Source organism: Haliotis rufescens, unplaced genomic scaffold (genome assembly GCF_023055435.1).
Source record: "Haliotis rufescens isolate VD_foot unplaced genomic scaffold, xgHalRufe1.0.p SCAF_23, whole genome shotgun sequence".
NCBI lineage: Eukaryota > Metazoa > Mollusca > Gastropoda > Lepetellida > Haliotidae > Haliotis > Haliotis rufescens.
The window spans coordinates 8,525,368-8,539,699 of NW_025963924.1; the positions used below are offsets into that span (position 1 = coordinate 8,525,368).

At 40.1% G+C, this 14,332-nt stretch overlaps 1 protein-coding gene across 1 annotated transcript in view; it reads right to left on the minus strand.

Moving 5' to 3' along the window:
- Positions 1-14,332, minus strand: part of LOC124151775 (guanylate cyclase soluble subunit beta-2-like) — a 96,394-nt gene that overhangs the window by 46,831 nt on the left and 35,231 nt on the right. Inside the window, exons 3-4 of the mRNA XM_048401755.1 lie at positions 6,255-6,328; positions 1,834-1,934 (exon numbers count right to left, since the gene is read on the minus strand). Coding sequence (XP_048257712.1) covers positions 1,834-1,934; positions 6,255-6,328 — 175 coding nt within the window. The remainder of the gene's footprint in view (positions 1-1,833; positions 1,935-6,254; positions 6,329-14,332) is intronic.

The following is a 14,332-nucleotide window of genomic DNA, read 5'->3' on the forward strand; positions in this document are numbered from 1 at the left end:
ACTCTTATGCAAGAGATATTAGATTGGTTCGATGCACAAACGAACATACTGGTATGTATTGTGACCCGATGCTCATGTGACGTCACTGATTCTGACTGCACCATTTGTCTCTTTCAGGATTAGAGTGCAAAGTTTGGAAATTACGTGCATCATATCGTGACAAGAGTAAAGACACTCTGTGGTAACACTTCACCGATTGTTAGTTTTGTCATTAACTGGTACACATTTGAACATCTCTTCTTAACGTGCATACTTCTCTATAATTATGTTTTTATGTTTTGCGGGGTTTTTTTGGCGTTGAGTATACTCCACTTTGTCTGTTTCTACATTTCATTTCAATTGCAGGTACCTATATCACTGAGATTCTAGATCTATAGATAAAGGGGCGGTGGGGTAGTCTTGTGGTTCAGCTCGAGGTTAAGGCGTTAATGCCCGGGTTCTATTCCCCACACGGGTACCATTTTGCGGTGTTCTTTGCCATGATGTTGCTGGAATATTGCAAAAAGCTGTGTAAAAACAAACACTCATTCTTAACAACGGTACTGGTAATTGGACTGGATTGGAAATTGAAATCCATGAATCATTCCTGTCTTCATTGTTACAGTTACAAAATGCCACTTAAAGATATCACTAGCAACTTTAGGACAACTTCGGGGCGTTTATAAACTCGTTTTGAATGACAAAATACTGATGAACATGTAAACATATCGAGGTCCAAATGACAGACTGAAATAATCTATGGACGTTGGTCACTCGAAACCTGAGGTATCATCAACGATATATCGAGTTATACATTACTCGAGATGATCGGAATGCGGATATACGACCATTGTGGGATACCTTGTCAAGACCACGTACCAGGAACATTGTCTTAAACTATATATTCACATATCGGGTTGATGAAATGCAAGCTACTGTCTGGGAGCATGACTGGCCTTTTTGCTTAAGCCGCAGAATTGTGTCCCTTTGTCGTGCCAAAAACCTTTGATAGTCGGTTCGAATCCAAGATTAGCCCAAGTTTTAGATCGATCAGCACCACACTCGTGCTTGGGGGTTCACAAAAATGGTAAGCGTCTAAGACCTGCATTTTGAAATTTCCTACCACATTAAGCGACCCGTAAAGATCCGCGTTAGAATTCGTCCTCAGCAACCAATCAGGCTCGCTGTCTTGGTTGATGCATGTCATCGTATCTCAATTGCGTAGGTTCGTGCTCATGATGTCAATCACTTATTGTCCGGTCCAGACTCGATTATTTACTGACAGCGGTCATATAGCTGGAATAATGATGACTGCGGCGTTACACCACAAACAAACCATATTAAGCTGACACACCGTGAAATAACTGAAATACTGTTCAGAGCTGCGTTAAACCCAACTCACTCAAATAACTGCCTCTGTAGGTGTCTCATCGCGAAGCTGGTACGAACCTATATGTATTTGATTATTCATCACCCTGATTTATATAACATGAATATTTCCAAATCCATCTCATCAAGAAGCTACTGATTATTAACATAAATTAATATTTCATCACATCCGTTTGTGTTTATGTAAAATTGCGAAGCTGTAAGATCTGTAACATAAATATTTAATCATCCATTTCATTGGTTTGTGTATATGGATCATCAAGAAACTACAAAATATTCACATTGATTTGTGTTCAAGGAACCTCACGAAGCTGGTAGGTCATAATTTAATTATGTCTATGTAATAAGACATAACCGGTCTGGTTCCTTGATGACCCTGTTCATTTATGCAAGAGGTCTTGCCATGGTCGGGATGTTTACGCTAATGGCGCATTATGTGGGTCAAGCCTTCTATTGGAGTCTCACCTAAAACCGTAGACACTGCCCCGATGAGTTGGAAGGTGAGCTTGTCTTCGTAGCGATAGAAGACTAAGAAATGATCGTGTTCATCAAGACCCGACTCCTCCCTGGAACAAATATGGGTTGATATATAATCGTATTCACTCATGTGATATAACACTTGATTTTCAGAATGGATGTTGCCATATTCTGTGTTGGCGCCTTGTCACTGGTGTTCGGTGGTCCATTCATGTGGTCTTCACCACTGTTTTGTCTTTTGCGTCAAACTGATTCTGTTTCAGCGGGTGATCAAGATAGGCTTTTCTGTGGTGTATATTTATGTTGTTCCTTCAACACAACTCTCGGAAATTTGCTGAAGAAAACATTTGAACACTAAATCACTGTGCACAGGACCATGTAAGGTGAGGTGAAATTGGGTTTAACGTCGCGTCCAAGATTATTGCACCTATATAGCAACGTGCATGCACATGTGTGTGTGGCTGCTTGTACTAGCTCGGACTAATGCCGATTTTATAGTGCTAGCACACTGATATACCATGCCGCAGTTTAACATGATACCCCACACAACATACTGACTCCGAGCCGACCGGTCCTTGTTTTAGCCCCTTAATGCCAAGCGCAGACAGGGTAACAACAAGTACCATCTTTTAACGTGTTTGGTATGACGAGGCATGGGATCAAAATCAGGACCTGCCACTCCGCGGGCGAACGCTCTACCACTAGACCACGGAGGCGCTCACAGGACCATGTACAGCCACAAACAATAGGGTTCGTAAAAGTGGCTAAGAAGTGTGGGGTGCCTAATTTCAGGGCAGACATGCCGCTGAAATAACTACCCTTTGTGAAAATGAGAATTGATAATATTATGACTGATATATACCTTGTGCATCACTTTAGTCACCTCATAAAGGGGCCACACAATAGGGGAAAAAGTAAACAATCATCAGCATGTTTATTGTTTCCATTATCCTACACGACCTTGTTTCTTGTAAACATTTCTACATATGACCACATGTTTCCCCGATGGTCGCAAGTACTGATTCATATCGTATGATTCAAACAAGCAGAGGAATCAGTAAAACGTGTAGTCGAACTACTACTTCCATGGAACACTTAAGCAAATGCGTCTGGAAACACACTGTTAAAACTGGCTCGTTTACATGGAAATATGAGTTAGTTGCGGATAGCTTTTTCGATGAGTATGTATGCACAGCCGTTACTCAAGATATGTATTTTTTGGTTTGGCGCTTGTCCAAAGGATGCCATTCATGTTTTGTCGTGATCGCATGATGTTTTTACAAATGTCGATTGTATTCTTTGTTTTAGGTGCTCGAGAATTAAATCAGGGGCCGATTTTGAAAAGCCATTGTTTCAAGGTAGAATAAAGAACGCAATTTAAAGCTCAGGTCACATCTGTTCAAATCTAAGTAATTCTGTACCTGGGTTTTTGCAAAGAAGTGGTAATTCGACTACTTTTATCATTCGTTTGAACGTATGGAACCTGAGCTTGGAGTGACTTTTTAAATTTTAAATTCTATACTTGAAACAGTGGCGTTTGAAAATAGCTCCTTGAGGATATGCACGTAAAACAGCGAAACTACTGAGTGTATAGAAAATGAAACAATGCGACCATAACGACTCTACACCCATGCGCCTCGAAACATGCCTACTAATATTTCCATAAAAAACGAAACGCTTTTGGTTTTGTTTATAAAGTGAGCAGCTCTTATACAGAATACATAATTCAAATGGCATGTTTAAGTGTTTCTACGAAGTAGTAGTTCGACTACCCCTTTAATTGATTCCTCCGCTTGTTTGCATCATACGATATGAATCAGTACTTGCGACCATCGGGGAAAACATGTGGTCATATGTAGAAATGTTTACAGGAAACAAGGACGTGCGGGATAATGGAAGTAACAAATAAGCCAATGAGTGTTTACTTCCCCCTGTTGTGTGGCTCCTTTATGACCCCTGTCCAAGGTGACTGAAGTGATGCACCAGGTATATACATCAGTACCGCGGTAGTTGACTTCATTGAGAGCAGTGGATGATCAGGAACAACGAGTCACTGACCATCACAGAAATTGACACTATGCTGCCATATTACGGCTCAATTGGAATGTCGTGAACAGTCAATGACACGAACAAATGGACAGTGTGGTTTCAAACAGCCAAAGTGCCAACACGAATGGCCCTTTTGCCATAAGCAGTCAATATTGGGGCAGCAAATTACCGTTATATCGTATTCAAAGAAAGTAGACAATTTCACGCCTGTAACAACATGCTTTTTCCTTCGCTGACCTAATGAGGTTTACAAGAACGCTCCATCGCTCTTTTATTCCATGTAACATGATTTGTGCAAGATTTATAGATATACACAGAACAAGAAGAAGATAAACGATGAATAATCTATTAGTGCTTCCGGAGTCAAGTGGTTTCTTTTAAGGGCTGCTTCTGGCGTACCATCATGTGTAATTCTTGCTTCTCGGTCAATATCAAAAGCGTGTTCGTCTGATAGTGAGTGATTAATACGAGATAAGACGGTGAAAGCTAATGGATTATTGGCCGCATGGCTAGCCTCTGTGACGGCGTAGCCTTCTGAAGCATCCATATTCAATACATCTTAAAGAAATATGTCAAATGATATATACTTTGTGTCGTGTTGACGTTACAGCGTTGACGTTAATCGCTAGTCTATAGCTTGTCTTTTATACATTACGCTGTTACTAACCTTTTGATTAACTTTTCTTAGATGAGCAAGACAGATACATATTCTCGTGCACTACCGCGGCAGTTTGCGAATCCAGCTGCTGAGAACTGATTTCAAGTGATATTGATACATGATACAATGTATTTGTAAATAATGGAATACTTGAAAATACCATCATCAGTCAACAGTCATTCAACATACATTGTTCACACTTATGTTGAGTTGCTATTATGCAGCAATAAATCATCGTGCCATTATTATTATTATTATTATTTTATTTTTTTATTTTTTTTTTACATATTAGAATATATAATGCAGGAAAGAGGGCTTGGGTGATCCTGGCACAGTCAGGCTGGTTAGGCCCATCATCAGCTCCGGGCCCTTGCCCCCCTCTACACGCAGCCCAGACAGCGAATGGGACTTCTCCCAGGAAGCGCTACCTAGTCAAACCTACCCAGAACTTTTCGGAGAATGTGAACACTGCAGCTTTCTGCATTACCCAGATTGTCAGAGGGCTGTATTCCTGGTAGCTCTCCCGATGTCAGTCAACAGATTGGGAGGTACGAAACCTAAGGCACCGTGAACAATTGGGAGTCGGACAACTTGGTACTTGGGATGCAAGCGTGACACTTCGAAAGCGAGGTCTGCATATTTGCCATGTTTTCCCTGAATCTTGTCAATCATATTACTGTCAAAAGGGACAGAAAATTCAATGATATAAATGATTTCATTGGATTTATCCAAAAGGACAAGATCAGGTTTGTTGGCCTGAATATGTCTGAGGCTGTATACGGGCCTATTCCAAAAGATTTTGTATTTATCATTTTCCATAACGCCCTCTGCATATTCCGGGTCGTACAATGGATGGACCTCTGTGTCAAAACAACAAGCATGACGAAGAAGGTAATAAAATGATCGAGCCACCCCATCATGTCGCTTAAGGCACTGTGTCTGTGCCAAAGCTGGGTATCCACTCACAATGTGTTGGACAATCTCATTGGCGGTTTCGAGTTGTAAGTGACTTGTCCTGAGCAGCAAACAGAAAGCCTTCTGTTTCATTTTTCAGGCCAGACGACTTCATCCAAGCGAAGGACTCTGCAGGATTGCGGAACTTTTTAACGCACTGCACATAAACTCGATGCAGTGGTCGTTCAGAAAACCTCTCCTTGAAAAACTGTGTCTAGGCCGATTTGATATGGCACTTGGCTTGGTTGACACTCATTTCTGTACCGTCCAGCAGTACAGAACCATCAACAAAATCAACACCGACTTTGAGATTATGTCATCACATCCTTGGCTCGTTTTAGAAAACTGTGAATGCCTTGTTTCCATCATGAGTCTTGTCATGCTTCACAAGGTGATACGGTGATACTGATCATGATGATAATGATGATACTTCTGACATATTCATCACCATTATTGTCATCATAATCATCATCATCACTATCATGCACTCAACACAGAAAGGGTGCTCAATGTACATGACATGTTTTACCGGATCAAGGGATTCGTGTGCATTAAATGTGCATTCTCATCTCCCTGGAGAGTATATTTTTTACCTGTCTGAAGGCACCTGTCCGAAAATCAGAAGATACATAACACACACAAAATCATCAAGCAACTAATTTTTAGTCCAGGGCATGAACTATATGCTTTACGCTGCCAGATGGTAAATCAAAAAGTGCAAATAAAGAGCTTAACACTTTGTACTTACAGAACTTTCTGCCATATTTCTGTGCTAAATTTCTCCTGCAGCAATTCTCGAACCACACAATGAATCTGGCCGTACTGGAAGAAAGAAACATTTCATTATGTTATTACACCAAACTCAAATTGTGGATGCATTTGTTTGAGCATTCAACTCACAAAGCTCTGATTATACAACATATAGGCTTATGTTACAAGGCCCCACTCTCAATCTTGGGTACATTGACAACTGAAGGGTACATTTTATTCGAATCCACTTTAAACGTGGAAATTTATCAGTAACTACTTTACTTGATTTTTTAACAGGCCGTTGTCGCATGTCAGGAGTAACTTTGCGAGACGCCATGCAACAAACAAACACTTGATTTTATATGCAAATTGTGTGAATGGCGGATGATACCGATAGGGTAGGACAGGCGTATCCTTTTCGCGAACATCTGCTGCCATCACTGATTTTCAGTGATCCATTCACCTCTAGTTTTACGCTCAAGGAAATCTGTTTCAAATAATAATATAGAGACCGGTTAATCTTTCGAGTTGACTGTGGCATTACGGACTAGTACAAGCAGCCACATAAACACACGTGCATGCACGTCGCAATATTAATGCAATAATCTTGGACGCGATGTTAAACCCCCTTTCACCTCACCTCACCTCACCTCGTCTCACCTCACCTCACCTCGTCTCACCTCACCTCAGACCGGTTTGTTAACGCATGCGCGTAACTTGGGGTGCTTATTGGATGTCATCAAAGTTAATAGCTTAGAATTAGTTATTCATGAATATTAATTTGATATAGCAACGTATATAGAGTGTTGTGGGGTTTTTTCAAAACATATATCCTCCAACATGGTCGACATCTTAGTTTTGATTATCCAAACCGCTGCAGCCAACTTGAATCACCTCTCTGAAGTCCACTCGCAAGGTGTAATTTACATGACTGTATAGATCTGTACAAGAATATGTTAGTAATACTTATTTCATTATGCATTATTAAGGAATATGACAGGACTGTCAACAATACTCTTACACACACTTAAAAATGAATGGTTTAAACAACCCATTATTTTTCACAAATGGTCAGTCGGTTGACCTGATTAGATTGAACTTTAACCCATATTTCATTATTGTACACTTGGAATTGACTGTACCCTTTCTTCTAGAGCTAGAGCGGTAGGGTAGCCTTGTGGTCAAAACATTCACTCACCACGCCGAAGACCCGAGTTCGATTCCCCACCTGGGTACATTGAGTAAAGCCCTTTTACGGTGTCCCCCGCCGTGATATGGCTGAACTTTTGCTAAAAACCACGTAAAACCACACTCACTCACTACAAAGAGAATGTCGATTTGGGACTATTTTGTTCTGTATCCCTTTGCGCGAAGACGCTTTGGGAAATATCTGTTGACGCCGAGTTGGCGGTGCACATGCTTAACAAATCCTGCAATCGACCGAAATCTACATGGCAGTTAACGAAGCGGGTGTCGATTTCGTTACGTGATTTTGATTGGACTATGCATAGACTCGTGAGTCTAGCCAAAATATAACTCCATAAATACAAGCCCAGTTCGGCCACTGAACTTTTATAGTCAGTCAACTCCCTTGGCTCGGGAAGATGAGATTCGAAGCCACACTCCCGGAGTGAGGCACGTAACCCATTCAGCCACTGAAGCTTCCACATAATTGAATGTCCGACAAAATGTGTTTTGAAAAATATGTACCTATCCAGCTCCGTGCACAGGTAAAAGTTAAGAAGCAGTGATGAAAGTTATCAACAATCCTCAACACACACACACACACACACACACACACACACACACACACACACACACACACACACACACACACACCCTTCCCCCAACCCCACACCCCTCACCCCTCACCCCTCACCCCTCACCCCTACCCCCACCTATTACATGAACAAGGCTCTGATATATGACACAATTCCCTGGCTTTAGTACACGCGGCTCTCTCGCAGACTGTTATTCCTCCAATGACACACAAGTACCAGGCCATGATTACACCAGTTCAAACATCGTTCAAGTTCACCGCATCCTTCCCAGCAACTACATAGCATCTCTTTCCCCACTGACAATTATCCAGACTCTATTCAAAGACACATTCGCCCCGTGGCAACATCCGCTGTCACAATCAGCTCCTTATTACATCATGCCTCTGTGAGGGTCAGATGAAACCCTCAATCCCCCCAAAAACCCAGACGAGTGCTTTGTTATCATTTCGGAAAATGATACATTGAAATATCATCTCTCAAGGTAATTATGTATCAAAATACGAAGATTTCAAACAGCGTCATACGACTCTTGATCACAACATTCAAGGCCTTAGTAAAGCTTTCATATCGTTTTATGTTAGACATGTGGAGGACATTTTTAATTTAAACTTCACATAGCGATGATCTGATATCGATCAATAAAGATCAAAAAGCCAATTCCCTTACACTGATTTACCCGCCTGAACTAGAAATAAAAGAAAACAGTAGAAATAACCTCATTTGTTTCATATTTAGATCTATGCATAAATTCAGAGTTACATAAAACTCCACAAGACTTTCAACTTTCCCTTTATGTCGAGCACTATTCAAGCAGCTCCATTCTTTGGTGTTTACATTTCACAACTTTTGATCTATAATCGAGCATGCTTTTCCTACTAAAATTTCAAAGAGCGTCAAAAGTTGTTTGATCAAGGTTACAACATTTAGGTGCTTAGCAACGCTTTCAAAGCGTTTTATAGTAGACATGGAGAGGACATTTCTAAACTTGTCGCATCAGTGACAAACTTAATGTCCGATTCATAAATTTTCTATTTTGACTTATACCACGTGTCCTCGTGTTTTTAGGGTGAACATTTGACTCGCCTTTGCAAGTGTTATGACGGGTGCAGCCGATGGCACAAGATACGCTCTCCTTCTCGCGAACATCAGGAATAATCAATAATTGATAGTGATAAAAAAAATTAATGCTTATGAAAGAGTCGGAATCGTTCTGTGAAGTCTTTTGGTGGAGATTTTGTATGATTATGGAGATGTTTTTGTCCTGTACTGTACTAGAGTGCATACGCGAAGTTACAACAACTGTAAACGTTTCCAGAAACATAAGTTGTAGCACAAGCGTATTGTGTGGATACTCATCTAACTTGTAATGTCGTTGTGTGTTGTAGTAATCGTGTTTCATTCTAATTGACCGAGCGTACTATTTTGTTCCCTGCGAGAAGTAATCTGTCAGCATCTTTATATTAAACATATTTTATTGTCCATAAAGACAAAGAGACTGGGCACAAGTGCACCACCCGCCTTCTCAGCATCTTTATTACCTCATATATTCATATCATAAGAATAGTCGAGTCTTTTTAAGTGTGATCATAGGATACTGGCAAGCATAAGGGACGCAACTCTGCACAGCGAATTTCGGAGCGCTGGACACAATCGAGATTTCTTATGAATATGGAAAGGGTTTTGTCGCTTATAGTTACAAATACATACATAGATATTGATTTAGTTTAATTTAGCAGGATTTCATTTTGAGGACCTCAATTAATTACTGTATTTTGTGTGAACATTAAGGAGTCCATTGGTCTGTATTCGGAGTTTTCAAACTTAGCTAAGATAGGTATTTTCAAAACATATTTACTTTAAACTAACGTTCAGTTTGAAATGATAGGGTGGGTATTGAGCGTTCAATTGCTGTAGGCGCACTTATTAACTACCGCGCCAATTCAGACTTTACTATATAGGAGAAACCTACTATCGCCCAGCATAAGTATTTAACTTAAGTTTCTGTTAGCCCAGGTGGCTACATCAGTGGAAGTGAACTGAAGAACGGTTGCCAAGCTTTTCCAATTCACTTTTGCAGAGAGTAATACGCGATCTGTTGCAAACTGGGAATTAATTCACTTCTTGTATGGTATATCACGTCGCATCTTTGACGATTTGATTTTTCCTTCCTTGATACTCGACTGCATCACGTCATATTTGAAACAGATTAACTTTCAGTATGGCGTTAAAGGACTCCGAGAAATCGACATTTGGAGCTGTGCAGTGAAAAACAAACCTCACCGGTGCTTCTGGTAGGCAATGGCATGCTCACCCTATTCGCGAGCACATGGTGTCATCACTGATTTTTAGTTATCTATTTACAAACTTTTCATCGTTATGTTGCCTTTTACTCCCTATGGAATATTCTCTAGATCTGGCTTTGACGATTTCTATTTCTTTTAGTTTTATGATTATTGGCAAATAAATACACTTTACAAAAATGATTCTTTCTGTCCGTGAAGTTAGGTGTGTCCGCTGAATTGTGAATTAATGCGCTTCACGCATAGGTTATGTCCGCTACTACTGATGGCACTGAACCAGTTAGAGATGTCCAAATGGTTAAAGATGAAACAATGTGTAAATTGCGAGTTTCCAATAATTATGCCGCAGTGATGACCTTTAATCAACAATGCACTCAGCAAAGTAGGTTGTTCACGGAATGGGCCAATTTTCTGGCCTTCCGTCCGGAAATGGTTGATTCCTAGTTCTTCCAGACATGCAATTATCTTTCGTCAAACATGGGGATTAATTACTGAATCCAAATCAAAAGAAAGCTGTGTTATTACAAACTGAAGTTCCCACTACACAAATTAGATTTATCCCTTGTTATTGCATTGGATAGATATCTATTATTGTAAATTGGTACTGACGTGCTTGGCGTAGGTAATTAATTGATGCTGATGTGCATGCATATATACTCTCCCAAAATAGTAGCGGATCATGAAATATAAATGTTAAGATCGGTCAGAAGAAAAATCAACAAACATGTCTGCCAATGACAGGATGGTTTGGGAACAAGATCTAACGCCACAGCACACCTGAAACTGCATTGACCATGTAATTCCTCCATGCACGTGGGTAAGGATTCATTCTTGATTTTGATACTTCAGGGAAAGGTCGTCAAACCGCTCTGAACCATTAGTATTGTTGATTTGCATTATTCACAGTAACACGTAAGCTCTCTACTCTTGCTTAAATGCAGTATTTGTGATCCGTTTGGGAATGCGTCGTCTGCACGGGATTAACGCCAAAGGGCTTTCGGCGTGCTTGAAACGTCAAACAAAGCCATTCACAACGTCTTATTTGTGCCAGTGGCACTGAAAACAAGATGATTCTTCTGAAGACGGCGACACAACTATTTCCATAATGATATAATAATCACGTTTAATGATACCATTGTCAAAAACGCATCTGTTTTGTGTTATTATTACCAAATACATGTGTAGGTATCTATGTTCAATTGTCATTTATGTTTAATGGTCGTGTTTCTAGTGGCATGAGGTCAAGCAGTGTGTTCGTGAAAGAAAGGATTGACAAAATCATGTTATTACTGTTCGGTGATGATTTCACGCTTATTTGTCTATGTTAGCACGTGAACGAGATTTCCTTGTAATTGTATGTAAATTTTGCTGCCTACAACAAACAAATAAATAAACAATATTGTGAACAAAGGTACGAAAGTATATCAGTGAACCAGGTGTCCTTGTCATCACTGCACCTAGATGGCAGATAAATAAAGCCGGTAAATATATGATCGATTATCCAAAAAACCCTTTGGAAGTATCTAATTTATGACCTTAACCTTCCTGGAATCGTAATTCGTATCGAAAATAAATTACAATCTCGAATTAAATTGATATGAAAATAATATGTTTTTTAAGAACAACAGCTATAAAGTTAGTTAAAGTAAATTTAAACCGTGCTGTTTGTGTAAAACATGGATTGTTTGTAATGTATTTATATTTAATATCCTTCACCAAATTTGTGGAGATTGTGGTTAACCATCTTTGTTCACGTTATCCGTCAGACTTAATTTTGGAGCTTAATCTGACACTAATGTGTTAACACTACATGTAAACCATTACTACAGGGAACACCCCCGAGGGAAACCATGGCATTCAAACAATTTGGGACGTTTGATAGCTAATCCATGTTTCAACATTGTAGCAAAATTACTCATGTTTGTGAATCTCTTTTTCAGATAATTGCGTAATATTTCAAAAGACAACAGTGAACATGTTTTCCGAAAATACTTTCATCTTTATGTCAGTCAGTTTTCAAAGAAAGTTTAATGACTTAATCAGCCAAGGGCTGTTTAAATTGTGAAACTTAATCAATAAAATGTCTAACTGTTCGCACAAAGGATCAAATGCAGGCATTATATATACCTTAATATTTTATGTATGTATATTATTTCGGAAGGTCCTTAGAGCTGGTGTTTATGCATGCGTTTGTTTATTCGAGCCAGATGTTCATTTTTTCAGAGATGCGTTTTCAACGAGTTATTACAGATGCTCCTCGAATTTATTGCATCGAGTCTGACGAATGACGAGGCGTTTAATCAATGCTGCCTCAGGAACGTGTTAAACGTGGAAATCTTTCTTTCGTTGTTTATTTGACCTGGTGTTTATTCAAATAAATAGAAGCGACAAAACTATTTCCATAATCATAAGAAATTTCTGCTTCAAAAAGCAGAGTCCATTGTACGTTTCCTATGATATCATAAGCACCTGTTTATGATTATGAGTCACCATCAAACAATGATGATAAGACGGTTCGCGAACAGGCGAGCGTAGCCAGCACCCGTCACAAATACATGCACAGGCAAGTTTATTGTTTACGTGAAAAAAACTAGGCGCTGTTTTACGGCATACGTTTATTCATTTCATACGTGCACATTTCATGATCAAGCGCTGCTTAATCAGCTATTACTGGTGAATTTTGTACAAACAAAGGGAATTCCATTGTGACGCAAGTTCATGTGTTACTGTCCAAACTCTGGTTATCACTAAATTGTGAGAATACAGCCACATGAACTTACAAAGAGAATGAGGCGGTCGGGTAGCCTAATGGTTAAGGGGTCAAGCCGAAGACCCGGGTTCGATTCCCGACATGGGTACAATGTGTGAAGCCAAATTTGTAGTGTTGCTGGAATATTGATAAAAGCGGCGTAAAACCATACTCACTCACTCACTCACTCACTCAATCACCCACTCGCTACAAAGGGAATGCCGATTTGGGACTATTTGCTGTATCCCTTTGCGCGAAGACGGAAATAAGTTGATAATATAATATTGCATCGAGAGGGGCTATTTGGCTTGCCCGGAATAACACGAGTGGTCACGAATGTGGATAAAGCCGACAGTAGACAATTGCGCGAGACATTAATGTTTGAAAAAATATCAAATTCATTTGAGTTCATACATCAATACCATAATAACACGCCGTGATATAACTGAACACCGTTAAAAGCGTCGTAAAACATAACTCACTCGCTCATTTACTCGCTCATTCCCATGTCAATATCTCAAATTCTGAAAGTAAATACATGCGACAAAACCCTATCCATATTCAGTAGTTCTACTACATGGGGTACTTCTGCCCAAGTTGCGACACCAGTGGTCCAGTCGTTTACGGCGCCACAATTCGCTATGCAGAGCTTCATCCCTTAGGCGTACCAGAAACCGATGGTCGTGGGTTCGAATCCGTCCTGATTATAATTCTAGATTTGACAGCACCACGCCCGTGAGTTTATCCAAAGTGACAAAGCGCATCAAGCTACCGAGGGGTGATAGAACTAAAGTACAAAGTTCAAAGTGGCTTTTGAGCCAAACTCATTCACTCATTATAAGGTGAAATAAAATTGAAATTGAAAATAAATCAAAACCAATTCGCTACCTTTGGAACCTATGTGTCTTATGCCATGCATCTTTTCAAAACAAAAGTCCTTCGACTTGACCTGACATACTCTTTACCTACTCTACGTGGTGGCACGTGGTCCTGTGCACAGCGCACAGGTCACAAATCAGGTGAAGTTGGATGGGTGACCGCGTTTGGGCAGCTTGGCTCCTGGGAGTTTCTAGGGCTTCGGTCCTGCCCTACACTGAAGCACATGCACCACATGTAGTGTCTCCTTGGGCAATGACTTTGTTCGAAATGTGCTTCTGTTCTCCCAGCAGTGAACAGGATGCCTTACAGGCAGCTTGGGTTGTATATTCCCCAGGGAGCTGAGAAAGATTCTTGAGTGCACGCTGAT